Source organism: Neodiprion pinetum, chromosome 2 (assembly GCF_021155775.2).
Source record: "Neodiprion pinetum isolate iyNeoPine1 chromosome 2, iyNeoPine1.2, whole genome shotgun sequence".
Classification (NCBI taxonomy): Eukaryota; Metazoa; Arthropoda; class Insecta; order Hymenoptera; family Diprionidae; genus Neodiprion; species Neodiprion pinetum.
This window is the reverse complement of record NC_060233.1, coordinates 10,118,056-10,137,181: the sequence shown is the minus strand read 5'-3', so window position 1 is coordinate 10,137,181 and position 19,126 is coordinate 10,118,056. Positions and strand designations below refer to the sequence as shown.

The 19,126-nt window shown below is 42.9% G+C and overlaps 1 protein-coding gene across 7 annotated transcripts in view; it reads left to right on the top strand.

Moving 5' to 3' along the window:
• Positions 1-19,126, top strand: part of Camta (Calmodulin-binding transcription activator) — a 36,618-nt gene that overhangs the window by 10,276 nt on the left and 7,216 nt on the right. The window contains exons 3-14 of one of the 7 annotated variants that reach the window (XM_046611916.2): positions 5,199-5,290; positions 11,864-12,052; positions 12,261-12,659; positions 12,758-13,477; positions 13,539-13,874; positions 14,069-14,316; positions 15,016-15,209; positions 15,349-15,465; positions 16,411-16,568; positions 16,947-17,416; positions 18,204-18,359; positions 19,013-19,037. In XM_046611916.2, coding sequence (XP_046467872.1) covers positions 5,199-5,290; positions 11,864-12,052; positions 12,261-12,659; positions 12,758-13,477; positions 13,539-13,874; positions 14,069-14,316; positions 15,016-15,209; positions 15,349-15,465; positions 16,411-16,568; positions 16,947-17,416; positions 18,204-18,359; positions 19,013-19,037 — 3,104 coding nt within the window. Of the gene's footprint in view, positions 1-3,210; positions 4,288-5,198; positions 5,291-11,863; positions 12,053-12,260; positions 12,660-12,757; positions 13,478-13,538; positions 13,875-14,068; positions 14,317-15,015; positions 15,210-15,348; positions 15,466-16,410; positions 16,569-16,946; positions 17,417-18,203; positions 18,360-19,012; positions 19,038-19,126 lie in introns of those variants that run through there. The other 6 variants (XM_046611918.2, XR_006881587.2, XM_046611915.2 and 3 more) reach the window with 6 other exon arrangements.

The window sequence follows — 19,126 nt, the reverse complement described above, 5'->3', positions numbered from 1 at the left end:
AACACGTGAACACAGCATCTCTAATATAATCGGTGCAATGTTCATTATCCTGTACTTACACTGAAGTACATATAGTGCAGCTTAGATACTATACCCGTCATGCTGGGGCCGTACAGCATTAGTAATTGCGAGATTAACTATTGTTTAGGTATCGTCTCGCGTGTAGGTATTACAAATCACTCCCTGAGGTGCTCCAACTGCTAAGACGTGGCGTTAGTGAATTAGTGGATTAATGCACGAGTATCTATCAGTGAGAACTCATTGTCAGTTCAGTGAATACATTTTAATGACTTGGTACATACACGCTGATGATAAACCGTAGAATGCAATGTGCTGATAGGTCTATATCAATTTTTCAATGACCCATTTTTTTGGGGGGGTTTTCAAACGAAGACTAATAGAAAGATATGGCTTACGGTAAATCACTTGCCTGAGAGAAAAAAGAGAGAAATCAAGACTGCAGAGTTCCTTGATGAAAATCTACCTGAAATGAAAAAGAGTATATAATCTGGTACGAGAATTTAAACATGAAATTCTGAAAATAAGTACGATCTCTACACTTCGGACCAGCATCTTGCTCACATCGCTGTCTCACGATCAAATTATAAGATTTAAAATTATTCAAAGTAAGTGAAAAAGTTTAAAAATGAATGAAAAAAAAAGTTTCTTGCTTTCGAAGATTTTTGTCGGATGCAGGTAAGCCGAGGTGTAGCCGTGCCTGGATCGGGGGGGAAACAAGCCGTTCGAATCGGGGCTTTAGGTGTAGGGTAGGTAAATGCTGTCGGATGGTTCGGGTGGCGGCCACCAGGGCGGCGTCCAGGCTAAGCTAAGCCTGGCAGCAACCCTTAGGTAACTATATCCGTGACTGACTGGCTCGCTTGATATCGACCCTCGACCCTGCACGAGTCCGTCCAACCTCCGACCCTCCGACCTCGAGCGACCCCGAGAGGCCTCCTCCGGGGGTAGAAAATATCGGGGGAAAGAGAAACGGGCCTCGTAATAGCGATTCTAATTTCCGAAACGATTCTTAATGATTGGCCTAAATGTAAAACAGGCGTTACACACAACCAGGGGTGTCCAGGTGTCCGTGTACTTTACACGACTCCGCGGGTTGCGTAACCTGAAAGTATCTTCCCACCGTTCTCCAGGTACCGGCAGAGGCGGCGGGGGTTGCAATCTTATTGATTGTCTTAGCCTGAATGTCTCGTGTAACGCTAACGCCTAACACCCCTGGGATTCTCGTGTAGGTGCAGGCTAGGATAGGAAGGAAGGAAGGAAGGAAGGAAGGAAGGAAGGAAGGAAGGAAGGAAGGAAGGAAGGAAGGAAGGAAGGAAGGAAGGAAGGAAGGAAGGAATGAAGTGAGGATAGTTAGGTGAGAAGAGAAAGAAAGATGAGACAGAGATAGAGACAGACAGCTAGTTGAAAGAGCCGTTGCCAAGTTTCTATTTAAAGCCAAAGGGTAGCGGGTTGCTGCTGTTGGTCGTCGGTAATTTACGAGCTTGGTATCCAGGGAGAGGCTAGAAAAGGAAAGGAAAAAAAAGGACAGATTGAAACAGAAGGAAAAAAAAAAAATAAAAAATACACACGGAAATAAGGAGAACGCGAGGAGAGGTCAGTGGAGGAAAAATAACCAAACAACTTTGACACCCTTGCACATTCGAGAAGAAGCTTATACACGCGTAGGTATAGAAAACGTGAGCCTTTGACACGCGACCTACTTCCTCGATGACTTTCAAACTATGCATGATGTACGAGGCTGGGAAATTTATCGCCGTGGCGGGTTGTTATACCGCTGGGTTATTCTTTTCAAAAATTATTAGCCTCTCCTCCGAAACGATGTCGTAAAAGTGAGAACAAAAGTATTATTCCTCTTCAAAGAGAACACCGAATTACCCACGGACGAACATCGGTTCCGCCATCCGCGCGTTGGTTCCCGGTTCTCGAAAATTTGTTCACCGCGTTCCTCGCGTTATTCCGCCGCACCCGGATTCCTGTCCCTCGAATATCACCCCCTCCACCCCTTCTGGTAGCCTTTCGGAGCGATAAATTCGTCGCTATATGGGGTCACTGTAAGGTGGCGGCACCATTCCCTCGAATTGCGATGCAGCCCGACGCGTGAGCCACGTGTCTGTTCGTGTATGTATCCGCTTGTTAGTGTGGAGAGATCGAGTGGAGCACACCCGGGTACCACCTTGTCGGGATGGCAGCGAGGGATGTGAAATGCGCGAGCGCCACAGGGTTAGGTACCATCTATAGGATGCTTTGGAAAAGAGGGGCTGCTGGTTGCGCGCGGGAGAACGAAGAGCCACGGGGTTCGAGGACGATGGGCGGACGTGCGAGGGGTGGAAGAGGGGAGTAGGAAGCGAGGAAGAAGAGGGCGAGAGGTAGGAGACAAGAGGAGGCTCACTCTGCGGCTCCCGCCGCTCGGGAGCAGACAAGCAGGGCCAAACACAAACTTATTGAAAACTATTTTATTAAAAATTTGTAAATAACACTCCTTACTCTACTGTAATAAAGCGAAGCAACAAAAAAACCAACAACGTTTAAAAAGAATAAGTAAGAAAAATCAAAATCACGCAACTATCCAATCAACTCCAATAAAAAGAAGAAGAAAGAAACAGAAGAATGAAAAATTATAACCGTGTAATAGTAAACGCATAAAATTTGAAATAAAAAATTTACTCGAAATATTGAATAATATAAAATACAAAACAAAACGGATAGAAGAAAAACACAAATTCGTTATTTTATCAAAATTCTCAACAACGAAACACTACGACTAACTGACTAACTAACTAACTAACCTCACTGACTAACCAAATAACTACTTACGCATAAAACAGAAACAAAACAAAACAAACAAAAGCAGAAAAGTAATCAACCAACAAAGCAAATAAACAAACTAAACGTAAATCGCAAGCAAATGCAAATTTTCATTTAATATGTGTGACCCTTACATTGTTTTGTCCTACCGCGGGACGGGTTCAGTGTTGTAACTTAGTATATAAGGAAAATAAAGTTCCGAACCGTCGAAAAGACGTATCAATTGTACGTACTTATATACCTTTGTGCCCTGCTGACAAAGAATAAGGGGAAAACCGTATTTGAAGAGTTGGTGGAAAGATCGTTGAGAGAAATAGTTGGGAGACGAGATAATGAAGATAAAAAAAGAAAGAATTTTAAAACAATAAAACTAATAATAATAATAATAATAATAATAATAATAATAATAATCATATATAATCAGGGCTTTAATTTTTTATATTATACGTATAATATAGTAATAACAGTAATATTTATAATAATAATTAACAATAACAGTACAGATATTAAAACTGCAAAAGAGATTGGATAACAATCGACTTAGCGTCCTGAACCACGTGCACTGGGAGCATATACGCCACGTGCGCGCTAATTGCTACTAATTGCTAAGCTAAACACTGCACTAAAAACTTAGTTTAAAACGTCTTGACTCTTGACTTTTGGCGAAATAAAAAAATCTCGATTTAAAATCGAACAATAATATAGTTATATAATAACTCCACTTATATTTATGAATTTTTTTTATCAATCGATTCGAGTGGCTGTGCACAATATTATTGGGATGTTCTGCGGTTCAGTAATAGTAATAATATTGATAATAACAGTAAGAATAATAATAAAATTATTACCTCGAAGTGTCATCCTTCGGTATTTGACAAAGTTCTTCGTTGTCCCGTTTGGCAACAATTACCTACAATTACTGGATCCTACTTGTATTGCCAATGCATCTTGGCGGTAATTAACGCACTAATTTCCCTTCCTATCACGGTCTTTAATCATTTTCTTGGGTCACACCACGTGCGCTCTTTGTACAAATCCTTTTGAACAAACAAATGATACCCTTTTATATCCTATCGCGGTACAGCATCGCGATTCTACATCGAATTCTGTATCCGTTCCAAAACTCCTCATCGTCCATGACGTTAATCGTTGAATAGAGTATCTCTGCTTCTGAAGCAATTCCTCTTCACATCCGCACATCGCTTTCCAATTCTGCCCTGCGAGTTCAGGCCCGAGAAAGTAAAATAGGAACAATAACTTTACCAACGATAGTAATAACAACGAACAGCATACGAATATCATTGACTACCATCAGATAACGTGCCCATCTGTCTACATTCACGTTAGATAATAATATTATCATATTATCCGAGTGAAACGAGAGGTCGTGAACGATGGCTGGATACAATCACGCGAATCCGCGTGCGGTCTACCATGGCACCTACCCAACGCCACTTGCCCCGAGTGAGTCGTTTTTCCATGTTCAGTATTTAACCATTTAATATGAATTTTTGATCGATACTTACACATACCTTGAGGTGACTACTGTGAAAAATCATTTATGGTCAGGCATGGAGCGTTGCAAAGTGATAGTATCTTTTAGTTTAAGTTAGTGTTCATAGAGCATTTCGAGAGACTAATGCACACTGCAGTTTTAGGAACAAATCTGTTGAAATGAAATGTCAACCTAACGTTGAATTAGGCTAGGTAATTAACATCTTGAACAAGGTGCACATGCTTGTCAGATAAGTTATTCCCGCTTGGCTGAATATTCGAGAAATGACTCGAGCCACTCCGTGATAAGTCCGGTTCATATCACAGATAATATACCGAAGCAACGCCGTTCTTTCAAGTTCCTGGCATTGACACAGTTCGTATAGTACGAGAAGTCGTTTCCAGCGCGATTATCAGCTGGCTATAAACTGATTATGAGTTCGAAGTACACACGTGCTGTGTGTGAGCCAAAGACAACATGCAAGAGTACAAGTTACATAAGATAATAGTATAGCTTAAAGTCGTCTCTCTGTTCAGCGATTTTTTCGACCGATGTAAAGTAATGTTCATTAACGGGTCTCCAATGGCTGACTGTTATTTTTTAATCAAAGCTGAAACTAGCTTTCTTTCCAATGAAAACTCATGTCTCTATGATCAACGTACCGTTTGTTTCTTCTGTCGCTTGCGTCGCTAGTCATTGGCACGTAAAATTTGCTTGGAATTGGAAAGGAAACTCGTCTCAATTTTGATTTAAAAAAAATATTGAGTCACTGGGAACCCATTAGTGAACATAACTGCGACTATCAACGACAACGGCATGGATTTCTAACAAAGTACTATTTAATTTTTGTCCCGCATGTGACTGTCGTCACCATGGAAAGACGGCGACCCGATAAAACTACCAGAGAACTTAGAGACCCTGCCCAGGGCGGAGCAGTTTCCGACACAGAGACATCGATGGAACACCAACGAGGTGAGTCTTTAGCCGATTGATGAACGGCCGACCTAGTCGGTCACCCAGTCAGTTGGCTGGCTGGTTGATCACCACCCCAATGAAAAGTGGGGTGCTGGTTCGCACCCAGACACAGGTCCGGGTTCACCGAGTACATCGTGCCATGTTCCTCTTCTCGGAATTTGGAAACACCGTAACGCAGCCGACGACTAGGCCTGCTCCGGTGTTCCTCGGTGACCCCGGCTGGCTGGTTGGCCTCCGACAGCCCCAACCCGGCCGCTTTCCGCCCCCGGTAACTCCTGGTGCCCACCACCCACCCCCGATCAATAGTGGAGAAGAGTAGCTAAGCTTAACGGAACTGAGCACACGCGCCTAGAACCTTTGCCTCTCGGCCCGTTCAGGGCTGGCACTGCATGCACGTGTGGCCGTGTATCCCACGAATCCTGGACGTCACCCTGGAGGGGTAGGACCACGCGATCCCGTCGGAACTCGTGCGGGAAGGACGAAGTCATTCCAGATATAAACGTTCCAGCCGATAAACTTATAAGCTCCGAGTCCCGCATACTATTTTTGCCGTTAATTAGTTGTTCGAAACTTTCACTGACACAGTCGTGTTCGTATATACGTATATATATATATATATATATATATATATATATATATATGACAGGATTAACGGCCGGTTGTTTCGAAATTTTTATTCTTTGAACAGTCGACGAACGATACTGATATTAATTATACCCTCTCGGATTTAAACTGTGGCCTGATTTAATTTGTTGGTGGTTCTTGTACGGTTGACTTGCTTTTCAATTAACTTTTGGCTATTGTATGTTTCTGCGCACGCGGTAACCTGGTTTCTGACATAATTCTTTCTATGAACGGTAAAATACATATAAATTATTACTTAATTAGTCGAGAGGACTTTGGCGGTATTTTTGCATGCGATGTCACGCTCAGCTATGAATTATGATTCTCTAATTATGGTTCATTAATTATCTCGACCGACTGTTACCTTGACTTCGTTTTTACACGGATCGTACATCCAACGGGTATCACAAACTTTATCTTCTATTTGCAAAGCTGTTTTACCCACTCTTAGGTACCCTACAGGAATCACATCTCTTACAATTTCGAAAATTTAATGGTCAAGTTCACTTTGATCTAAATAAGGAAGTTGATGAATTTTCGAATTTGACTGAAATGAGCTCGAATAGGTGATTTGCAAACACCTGCGGAGAGTGCGAAAAACGACAAACATGATTGTAAACATCAACATTGACTGTGGTATGAAACTTCTCATCCTTAAGCGCGGCATAATGTTCTCACAGAATCGATATCATCGACTTGTTATTCCAGACGAGAGTTTAAAATTGATATCCATACCTCCGTGCACACTCGCCTACGGCAGCTAGGAAAGAGTGGAACGAAAAATAAATCTTCGCGTTCACCAGCTCCGGAAAATACTGCCTATAATTCCACTACCTCGAAGAGAAGTTTTTAAAATTAAATTTCTTCGACAAATTGCTAGTAATTATTTCGCGGAACGTAGCTGTAGTAAATTCTGATCACTGAAGGGTATAAGTTCTAGTGGTTTCAAGTTACAGTCATGATGATAAAATATGGTATCGCACATGTTTTTTTCTTAAACGTTATTTGAATATACCAAAAGTATTAAAAATATTAAAAAACAAATTTTCCATCAATGTGCGAACGAACCACACCCGACGCGAATTCCTGGTCATTGAAAAATCGTCAAACGCTGTATTGTCCAATTCGTCCCAATACCGTAATCATTGAGCGACATGCTTGGAAGTATTCTAACGTATGTTTTGAACCATGAAACGTATTATAGTGTAATTCGTTGTCTCTTGACACCTGACGAGAAATTGATTCGAATTGGTACAGGTTCAGAAATTGGATCGATTATCTCCCACCCATAATATCGATAGTTCGGGTATTTCACAAATGAAATCCGCACCTGCGGTTGACCTGGTCGGGTTTTTCGGCCTGCAGGTTTAGTTAGGACCGGGAATTTGTTTTAGCCACGGTTTTATGACACCGGTAATGGGACTGCTGGCTTAACTCGACGCTGCATGGACGATGTCACACTAATGACTCGGTCGAGGATTATAAGCCAAGTTCTGGCGGTTGTGGATCGACTGGGTATCCTATCACGTTTACCACCGTAGCCAGCATATTGCATGCAGAGTCGCGGATTCTGGACCAGCGGATGACTGTAGTCGCGGTCTATTTCATTATCACGTTACCTAACGAGTGCGGTTTACCCTTTCCTGTTTGCGGTGGAAATACTTAATTACAGTCATCGTTAATGATTCAACAATAGTAATTGACGGTATCCACACAACACGTTTACAATTAGTCGTGGGAAAATATTCGTCCTTCGCAAATCGTGACCGCTGCTCACGTCTCTGAAGCATATGATTGTATAATCGCTGCATTACTTCCTGTTGTCGAACAGGAGCTGATAGCATATCAAATGATTACCTTATGCTACTTCGCAGGCTTTTTGACCTTGGCTATGGTGACAGGGCTGGTTATCAGTAACTCTTTTTTAACGGAGGGCCTTTTTGTCACTTTTTTCAAGAAATTGTCACATCAGTTACTTTTTCAGCCGTAATTCAGTTGCCTGTATAAAACATTTGGCTGTACAAAAGTTACTTATATCACTTTTTTGAGACGATTTAACTGCTACCACCCCTTTAATATGCATCTCTGAAGACCGTTGACTTTTCAATAATTGGAAAGGGTTTTAATTTTCAACGTATAGATTGAGCGGTGGACGTTCACAAGTTTCATGGAATACTTTACACCGAATTCCAATTCAAAAAATAAATTCATTATTTTGAATCCTGGGCTTACGGAATTCTCAATTATCTTTTTCGTTAACATTCACCTGAAAAAAAAATCATGCTAAAATATTGTGCAGCCGATTTTTGCGTTCAAGCTTCATAACAAATTGTTCGAGTCAACATATGTTCTCTGCAAGGCTCACTTGATCATCATTTCTTGATACCAAGTGGGTCAAGGTTTTGCAAAATTTCGTCGCGTATCTCAATCGACTCCCGAAATTTTTCCGCAGTCACATTTGATCTGAATTGTATTAACGAATGGACTGTTTTCTACTTAATAACTGTTTCGTTTCAAGCGTTCTTTTTTTATATTTCATAAAACTTACGAAATAATTTTCAAAAATTTCAGTTTGTCGCTGAAACCGGTAGCTAAAACTTCTGTAACATTGTCACCAACTACTGCAACTTAATTGATGTACCCGATATTTTGCGTTGAAATTTTTTAACAGCTGATTTTGATACAAAGACATTTATCGGGATGACGAATTTACGTGAAAGACCGTATTTACTGATCGTGTAGCTAAAACCAACCGTTGCTGATCGAAGTTCCGTGGCCCTAAAAACCGAACAAAACGAACAACTGATCTCAAAAAAAGAAGAAAAATGAAGGTGGAAAAAGACACGTTTGAAATAGGTTAGCAAAGCAGCAAAAATTCCGTAGTTAGCTCCAGAGCGACTGCCGTGATCGTGCGAGGACGGAATTCGGAATTCGGAAGTGTTTTAAAATTCAGTCTGGAACCTCTCGGCCGACTGAGGAGCCTCCCTCCCAATGTACTATACAGCACCTTAAGCACGATCAGTCAGTTCTGCGTGTACCGGGCAATCGGCTCGACTTATTGTTAGTAGCAGTTGGACTCAAGTTGGACACGTCGAAAGTTGCACTCTGGTATCGATGTAACAGAAGTTGGTAACGTTACTATAACGATGCACGTTAAAGAAAAATCTTTGCTTCTAACCAAACATGCTCATATTTTTCGAAAGCCAAATAAATTTTTTTCCTGAAGTTTCGTGACGTTAACGTTAGTCTCTTCAACCTCTTTGGTATCCTCTAACCGGCTTTGACACGACGTGTACCGGAGGTATGTAAAATAGTTGCACACCGTTGCAAATCCGCGCACTACATAACTGTCCGTGGATGTAATCCACCTTTGCATCATGAACCTGGTAAACGTCACCCTACACAAGCTAACTGGTCGTGTTACCACGAGCCCCCGAAGCTATACACTCTGTGACCTCTTTCGAGAATGGGGGGGCGGGGGCAGCGGCACTGACGGCCAAACCAAGCCGCACGGAGCGGGCTGCCAGAATGCAAATGATCAATTAAGCGATTGTAAATCACTGCAACGTTATTGTACCTAGACTTGTGTATGTGCATGCGGGGAAAGGGTGCCAAGGGATTGAACGGAGTGCATGCATGCCGGGTTCACCTATCTGTCTCCCCGCTCCGCGTATCCCGACCCCATCCAACCTGTCCCTCCTGCTACCAGCCGCCCCTGCCGCCCTAGGGAATATTTATATCCGCAGCCCCATCGCCCAACGTGTTCGCCCTGCCGGAAGATAAAGGTGAGGCCGTCCCGGCCCTCGAATAACCACCCCCAAAGGCCACCGACTAACCGCCCGTTTCTCCTGGCCTTGCCAACTAATGGTCTCGCCGAACTGACTATCGCTAGTCCAATTTTATACTTTATTAATAAATGCATTATGTAATGTATGGCTTTGCCTTGAGGTTTATTTCATCGACGAAATCGGTCCATCTTTTCGGTGCTCAGTCAAATAAACATATCGTTGTGTGCATCCGTGCAGTAATGTGTGCATGGTATGCATGTCCTGTCGATAACAAGATAAATTTTTATTTGTACGTATCTTCCACCTTTCGGAATGTGGAAAAGAAAAAAAATACGTTAGTTGATTCTTTTCAACTTGACGTGTCTATTTCGAGACAAAATTTTTGTCGTATAAGAAACATGATTGGTCGTATTTGTCTTCTGGAGGTAAAAATAGACTACATAAACTCGAATTAGATTCAGGATCTGCTCAGCGTGTGAGAATGTACTATCATATTCGTCGTGGTAAACTTGCCATATGAGATCTGTGAGTATGAATCTCTACCTTTTTTTTTGTTTCCAACAATTTGTATCCGTGAACTATTTTCCGTGTCACGTGGTCCTTAATTTTCGTGATCAAATATAGGCGGAAACTGAGTATTTATAGCGTGCGAAGAAGTAACGCGATAGCTGGATAGCAATCTACATAACGAATCGATACTGAAGCTAGTTCGAAAACAGTGTCACATGGGTGTAAGGCACCACCAACGCCGAATCGTAGATTCTCTTTGGAGTGAGTTTGCATATCTACTTCCTTGAGATGATCCCTCTTCGAGACAGCGCATACGTGATATTGAATTTATGGAAATATACGGCCTGCAAGTCGGAGTTGAAGCTCTCTTGGATTGAATAATGGCGGTGGGGGATTTTCGCGGTCCTCTCAACTTTAAAATTTACTTGCAGAAATATGCTTGTGCGCACTAAACAAAAGTCAAGTCTTTACATATTTTCTTCAACAGTTTCCTTAACTGATGTTCAACGGTCCTTCTTACAGTTCTTTTTTCTTATTCTACAAAAATGAATTTACTAACGAAATGTTGAAGTTTTCAACAAAGTTTTTCGTCTATTCGCTAGATATTTGCCTTATTTGAGACGGTTTCACCGAAATCTCAAGAATTACGATTGTTCTCGGTAATGGATTTCGGAAAAGGTGAAATAAATTATTTGAAAATATGTGTGTTCATAATTTTTTGTTTCGAATTGTCTTACAAAAAATGTCATTGCAATAATTCTCCCGATCAAGCATACTGGATAAGTTCTTTTTGCGGCTATACTATACTGTCATAATTGCGGTAAAAATTTTCTAACAAAGTAACGCAACTTGTGCACCGATAACGATCAAGGGGATGATGATGACGCCCCGTGAGATGGCGCTCGTCACGTTCGCGTGGAAATCGCGAATCAACTTCACCTAACTTTACCCCGTGCCTCACCCTCGTCGCCTAGAATTGCGCCTCCTTGCCTTCCGGGCGCCAATCAATACCCGGCTCTTTACGTAGCGTTCGCGAAACCCGCTGGTATGCCCGTTACGTACGAACCATACGACACTAGGTCGACACGGCACCACGTGCTTGTGTTTATGCATGTGAGTTAACGATTTGAACAAAACCCGCCAGCCCTCCTGATACGAGAGATTACTCGTTCCGTTAATACCCAGCATTCTACGTCGTCATTTACACATCCAATACCCACAGCTACATTGGTGAAGTCGAATCAGCATCGTTGGAAGATATTACACCCAATGATTCGGTTTTCGGACTCTGTCTGGGTACGTCTCCCGTTAATGACTAAAATTTGACCCAGTGAATCTGACTAAATGGAAGGTTGAATGACTGGGGTCAGTCTAGAATCGTAATAGCACTGGTATCGGAGTCCAATGAATTTATTATATGGATCTTGATCTAGACATGTACACATGACAACCCCGTAATTACTCGATCGGGCTCTATGGAGTAAATTTCAGAACGCGCTATCTGCGACGTGACTCGTTCGAGCTTTGACTGTTCCAAAGCTTTCCGCGTTAAATATCAACAAGAGTATTGATCTAAACTTGGTACCACCCCTGATGAAAGTTAGCGATCCCTGCTCTTAACGAGGTTGAAAATATGTCTGTATTTCAGGAAATCGCTGCCATTTTGATAAGTTTCCAAAGGCACGTGGAATGGCAGAGTCGAGAGGTAAAAGTTCGTCCAAAAAGCGGATCGATGCTGTTATATTCACGGAAGAAGGTACGATATCGGCGGGATGGTTATTGCTGGAAAAAACGAAAAGACGGGAAGACAACTCGCGAGGATCACATGAAGCTAAAGGTAGATAATAGACTCGGTTGTGTTGAATAGCCGGCGCCCACAATAGACAGTGTTAGTTGAATGGAGCTCATTTATCTGAGGTTTAGGTGAGTTTACCATTGCCAAGTCACGCTGTTCACTGTCGGCGTTGACTGAAATGCTATCGGTGCCTGTTCAATCATCAAAACATAACACAGACGAATGAAATTGACTTTTGAACGACGTGCAGGTTCAGGGAGTCGAATGTATATACGGCTGCTACGTTCACTCGGCTATCCTGCCAACCTTTCATCGAAGATGTTATTGGCTGTTACAAAATCCAGACGTTGTTCTCGTCCACTATTTGAACGTCCCTTATCCGGACGGCGATGCAAAACTAGCCGCGTTACCACCGTGCCTCGCATTACCACCGGACAAGAAAGAGTGGACCCGGGATGAACTCGCTTCTCAGCTGAGGCCAATGTTCCTCGGTGGAGACGTAGACTATGACGATCCAAACGCAACGCAGCATTCTAATCATCCGGTCGACATGATCGTCACTCAGCTCCTCGACCGGCAAAGAGCATCCAATACCCCGTCGACTGGTGGAGCTCAGCTTGCTCCCAGAAGACTAACGCCCGACAATCAGGTCAGTTGGATGTCGATACATTCATTGTAGCGTCATAAGAATCAGTCGAGGTACCTTTGATCTTATTGTATTATCGAAAAAAAATGATGCTCTGCAAGGTGACTTCCACAACGGGGGGTCAGCAGCCTTCTTCCACAGCACCGAACGCACCTAGGGTATACTCGCGACATTCCCATTCCACCCAGAACCAACAGCCAGCCCCCCTGGTTCTGAGCTTACAGCAAATCCAAGGAGGAGGTGGCCTCTTGATTCTGAACAGCCAGCCTTACCATCAGCAACAGCAGCAGCAGCAGCAGCAGCAGCAACAACAACAACAACAACAACAGCAGCAGCAGCAGAATCAGCGAATTGAGATGAGGCAAGTGACGGAGCAGCAGATAGTTCAGCAGACGAGCGTCGACAGGGAGCAGCAGACTCAGCATGAATTGGATAACCAGGATAGCATGCAAAGGTCGAGCACTCAAACACTGCCAGCGTCCAGTTCGGTAGTGACAGATTTTGCAGAAACCTTGGACCTCAGTCAGGAAGACATTCAACGAACGTTGTCAGCGAACATGGTGCCCCCTGCTCCATCGCCCTCTCCAGCTGACGACAATATCATCAATCCAATGGACTTTATCGACTCCTCAGACGACGTTCTCGTCAATTTAGACGCCTTTGACGTATTTGGCGATCTACCAGAGCTTCACGACTTTGAAACCGAGCAAGCGAAAGCCATTGAAAGAGGCAGGTCGGATAGCGATGCGAACTGTCACCCGAACACAGCTCATATCGCCGAATATAGTCCCGAATGGAGTTATACAGAGGGTGGCGTAAAGGTAAATACTAAATATTCACCTTCCTGGAGTACAGGAAAAGACTAACTTATCTCGTGATTAGGTACTAGTCGCTGGACCATGGACTGGTGGTAGTGGATCTCAATCTTACTCGGTCTTGTTCGACGCTGAGCCAGTAGAGGCCTGCCTGGTGCAACCTGGGGTGCTACGTTGTCGATGTCCGGCGCACGCTCCAGGTCTGGCTTCCCTTCAAGTAGCCTGTGACGGTTTCGTGGTCTCGGACAGCGTTGCATTTGAGTATCGGCGTGCATCAACAGCCGAACCGAGTCCCGAACGGGCCCTTCTAGACAGGCTGGCTGACGTCGAAGCCCGCCTCCAAGGCCCTGGTCCTCCCTCGCCAGCGGCTCACTTCGAGGAACGACTTGTCGCCTATTGCCAGGTGCGTGAAATCAAGTCCGATCAATTTGATAGCACCCGAAACCGACTAGGAGAGCTCAAGAATTTCTTCGATTGTTAGGAAAGAACGGAAAACGAACGAATGTTGGTACCTATGAATACTCATGGACAGCTAGATGGTCTGGACCCAAAGTTTATTAGAAACCCTCAAGTCGCGACCCTTTTTACTTGCTCTAGGACGCAGTTGCGCGACCTTGGCAGGTCGGCGCTGAACCTCTGCAGTCCGGAGGACCGACTCTTCTGCACTTGGCTGCTGGGTTGGGCTACTCTAGGCTGGCTTGTGCTCTACTTCATTGGAGGGCTGAGAATCCCAGCACCGTACTGGACGCTGAAGTCGATGCCCTACGGCAGGATGGAAGCGGACTCACGCCTCTTGCCTGGGCGTGCGCTGCTGGACATGCCGATACAGCTAGAATACTGTACAGGTATGTGTGTACGATAGCATATGAATTGAGAGGGAAGGAAAACATGAGAATTTTAATATGTCACTTTAATACCCATGTCGTGTTCTTTAACGATTAAACATGACCCCATACAGCACAAGTGTGTTAAAGAAATCTAACTTTGGTGTTATTATGTATGTACATTGTGACATTGAAGATCTTCTGGTTGAATAACAACTCGTTCGTATTAGCTTCTTCCGTTTTTTATATTAATATAGAAGGTCGACTTGGTGGATAAGAAAATTTTCAATCGTAGATCGAAGATGATTTCAACTTGCAAGCAGGAGGTGAAACGTTTCAGATTATGTTTGAAATAAATGTGTTGGTTTTCATTTCGATTTAAGAAGGTTATCTAAGGATTCTACTTTTACTGAATGACGTCTTTGAATATTGTTGTGTGTACACGAGGAGTGAAACGGAATGAGTAAATCTTGAAACTTCAAGTCCATCTTGCATTTACATGCGTCGTAAATTTGAGCTGTTTTTCGTTCATCCGTTGAAATGCTTGCAATGAAACATTCTGAATGTTACATAACATATGCTAATAAACTTGTTGAAATGTGCATTATATATCTGTGGCTAAAGTTTTAACCATAAACCTGTCCTGTATGGGATTATAATAATGAATGACGTGGTATAGCTGTTCACGGGGAAAAGAATAAAAGCATTTTTATAAAATAGGTGGAACGCGATGGCATTACGAGTGAAAGACAATCGAGGTAGAAGCGCGACTGAGATAGCATCGGGAAACGGTCATTCGATGATAGCGGAAGAGTTGAATCAATTAGAAGCGCGGAGGCAGGACGAAGGGCTTTTTTTGCGTCCAGCAAGCCCTAGGAGACCTTCCCAAGACAGTGGCCTTGATTTAGCGCTATGTAAGTTTCCAGCCAATGTCAAGTAATAGTTTATACCATTAAAAGGGAAAAGTAGACTGTATACTCGCGTCGGTTGAGCGAGGGGAAAGATTCCGTATGTGCATCGTGTATTAAGGGGATGATTATCGATGAAACACAGGTGGCTCACCGCTGTTGGACAACATGGAGTTGTTGCAAGAAGACGAAACATCGTTGAGCCTCGGCCAACAGAAAATGGAGAGTACTCCTAGTGCTCCCAACCCCCAAGAGACCGTAGGTCCGTACCATCCTCGTATCTCCTTCTGTCTGTTTGTCTGTCTCTTGTAACACTGTCGTCTACTTTCTGAATGTATGAGAAACACCTTCTTACATACAGTACTAGACAATACTCTTCCTAGATGAATATCATACGTATGTGTATCAGCACATAGGTATTTCTGTCTGTTTCTCGGCTGCGTCACATAGAGTTAGACAAATACTATGACGTGCTATCCTGCAACAACATTACGTCATTATCTAACATTGTGTTATATGTATATTGTTCATTAACAATCGCGACTCCTAACCTTCTAACTATTGCAGTTTCTTAGCAGTGTTGGGTGTTGGTGTTGCTTGGCCTTGGTAACTGTTCTTGGATATACTATATATCGTCTGTGTTTAACACCTTATATTTATATGTTTCCGATGTCGTCTATAACAATATAACTCACCCCACCCTTCTTATTACACCTATATTCATCACAAACTTTGGTACCAGGAAGGTTGTGTTCGAGAGTGCTCAACTCGTGTGTTATGCTTCATATTCAATGTTCCGCAAAAAGCACCGAACATTCGGTGCACCAGAACCATCGAATACCGTTCGTTCAATAAGACTCTTGGCGTATACGAATGGAACAATAGCAACAACCTCTCTGGTACAATATGCATACGGTTATCTCACGTTATAAGGACGCTTCTGCTACGTTCAGCCTGTAACGTTCCTTCGCTCAAGTTGCTCTGACTCAAGGGTTGGCCTTATAACGCGAGAAAACTCTTTGTTTACTGTGTATAGCCGTTATTATATTCATACCAAACGAAATAATGTGATGGCTTTGATTGTACGTTGCGATTGATGTGGTTTCAGCAATGTCCATAGTGTACAACATGTTATACACACATGCATATTCTTTACCTTTGAGCTAAGTCGGTCACGTCCAAGTTTCCGATTGATCATTTTTTCCAGGGGAGGAAGATGCCAAGGTACTGACGTTGGCGGAACAGATAATCGCAGCGCTTCCAGAACGAATAAAACGTGGTGACGGAGAACCTCCCTCGCCATCTTCACCCCCGTCACCGCCTCCGCCGTTAACGCCACTGGAAGATGCCTTGATGGAGCAAATGGTGACTTAAGATACACACGAAAGCATAGTTAAATCGCATACGAAAATTCGTTTTAGTTTCATTAATCAACGTTGAATCATTCATACAAAGAACGGTGTACACGAACTGACACATAATTTCAGGAGTGTAGTTTCAAACGATCATCGTATTACGCTCGCTAATTTTTTATTTTTTTTTTGTCTATCAATTTTTAATTCTATCTGTGGTAAATGTTTCACGAAGAAACACAGGAGGTTGAGGGGATGTATAAAAAGCGGTTATGGTAGGCAAGATGTAAACCTGTGTTTTAATACGCCGGTTGAAAAAGAAAGAGACGAGAGGAAAAATACGTAACTTTTTCAACTGTCGATCACCTGGTTGACATCGGTTTAATTTCAGCCCCTGGATTCGGGCGAACTGTTCGATTCGTATCGGGACTGCGGCGGGGGAGCGGCATCAGTGTCAGACGTTGACGCTGATGCCAGTCCCTCGAGTCCATCGAGCAGTTGTCTGACGCCAGACTCGCCCTCGCCGCCACCGACGACTGCGGATTTTTGCGAATTCCTCCAACTCCAGCTACAGCTGGACGGCGGGAACGGTCACAACGCTCGTTACGGTTACGAAAACTGTGATCGTAACGTAGTTTTGGGCGGGGGTATTTGCGGCGGTGGTGGGGGTGACAGTGAGGCCGATTTGAGCAGATTGACACTCTCCGACCGGGAACAACGCGAACTTTATCAAGCCGCTCGAATGATCCAAAAGGCTTACCGCAGCTACAAGGGACGCCAACGGCAAGAAGAAGCCGAACGACATGCTGCCGTACTCATACAGCAGTACTATCGACGGTATAAACAGTACGCTTATTACAGGTGCGATCAAGATGTCATATTTTTTCATCACACAATACTACATCGAGAGACTTGTGTCAAGATCGAGGGGCCGGTCACTGATGGGACTGAGAAATTTAACAGATGGAAATGGAAACGAGCTCAAAATACTTCAATATTTTTCGAAGTAACGAGAAATCTGGAATCAAGATGACTAAAATCGTTGAATATCATTGCGAATCACTTGCGTGATTACGTTAAAGAACTTGCGCGACAAATGTGAGAAATCTTTAGAACCCATTGATTTTCATTTGATCACGGTCTGTTCTCCGTAATTTCCAGTTTACCAGGTGATTTCCAATGATCTCCCAGAGTTCTAGACGATTTCCAGTGATTCTCTCCCACCCGGAACTTATTGAGAACCGCCTTGGTCGGTTAAAAAAATTATTGAAAATCACTTAGAAACAACGTCAATGAACTGGATTCATTCGTTTGATTTTCAAGTGAATGGCTCCTCGGTCAAGATTGCCGATTTCTTTCAATGCATGAAACAGTTTTTGAAATCCCTTCAACTTTGAATTTTACAATCGACAGAATAACCGAGCAAAAAATAAATAATATAAATCTGAGAATAATGCGATATCTGTAAAGTTTCCAACAGCTCAACTTGAAATCCAACTCGACATTTGATTAAGCCAGACTTTTGATCAATTGAACACCTTTGCACATTTTCTTGTGACAATAATCTTTCTAAGCTCCTGGTAACGATTTTGAAGCAGTTCCCGGAATAACCTTTCCTCGCATTATGATTGTTCCTCTTTTTTTTAAGACAAGCAACTCGAGCAGCGTTAGTTATCCAGAGTAACTACCGCAACTACCGGGCTCGTCCTGGGTCTTCCAGCTCACGGCAACAAGCCGCTTACCAACAAGCCGCCCATCAAGCTGCCAGAAAAATTCAGCAGTTCATGAGGCAATCCAAAATCAAGTAAGCGGACAGACACTGAAATTCGTGCGTTAATGTCTAACTAGTAAGCACTCTAGATGTCTCAACAAGTACAAACGAGTAATCACTGACTGTTGTTTCTTTTGATCAATTTCTTATAAATTAAAAGAAACCCTTCACATTTCATATTACACCTTAATCCGAACATCCGAACATCTTGCACACCGAGACATCGTAACTTACAGCATCTTTCATCTCTTCGTATACATACATATTTGCGTGTCACTCTTTCTCGCGAAATTTTTCATGCTCTTAAAATCAACGGATCTGACTCTACAGATGTGCTTGTTGAACAAGAATATACAGTTCATCATTGTTAGACGCGTAGTCAGAACTTGTTTCAGTTAGAGAGAGCTTTTTTTTTTGCTGTGACTGAAAAATGATACGTATTCCATGTATTTTGAGTTGATTCAAAAGTTGTAAAATTGACGATGAGATCGATGATCTATTTGTTGTACTACTGACTCATACAAGATCGGCTTTATCTGGTAAAGATTGAAATACACTCTGAGAAAAGTACGAGAAAGCTCCGTTAATTTGTGGGTGGCATGAAAAATCTCAAAAGTCTCTGGTAAGATATGACCACTCTAAATGTTCCAATGAAATAACGGTTGTGTGTGTGTGTGTCAATGCAGCTTGTCATGGGACGAGTCGCGACCGGTGAGTATAATAGTGCAACCGACGCATAGAGAATGATGAAAAATGAAATCTGTACTTTCGGAAAGAATGTAATGCAGCCAGCTGCAAAA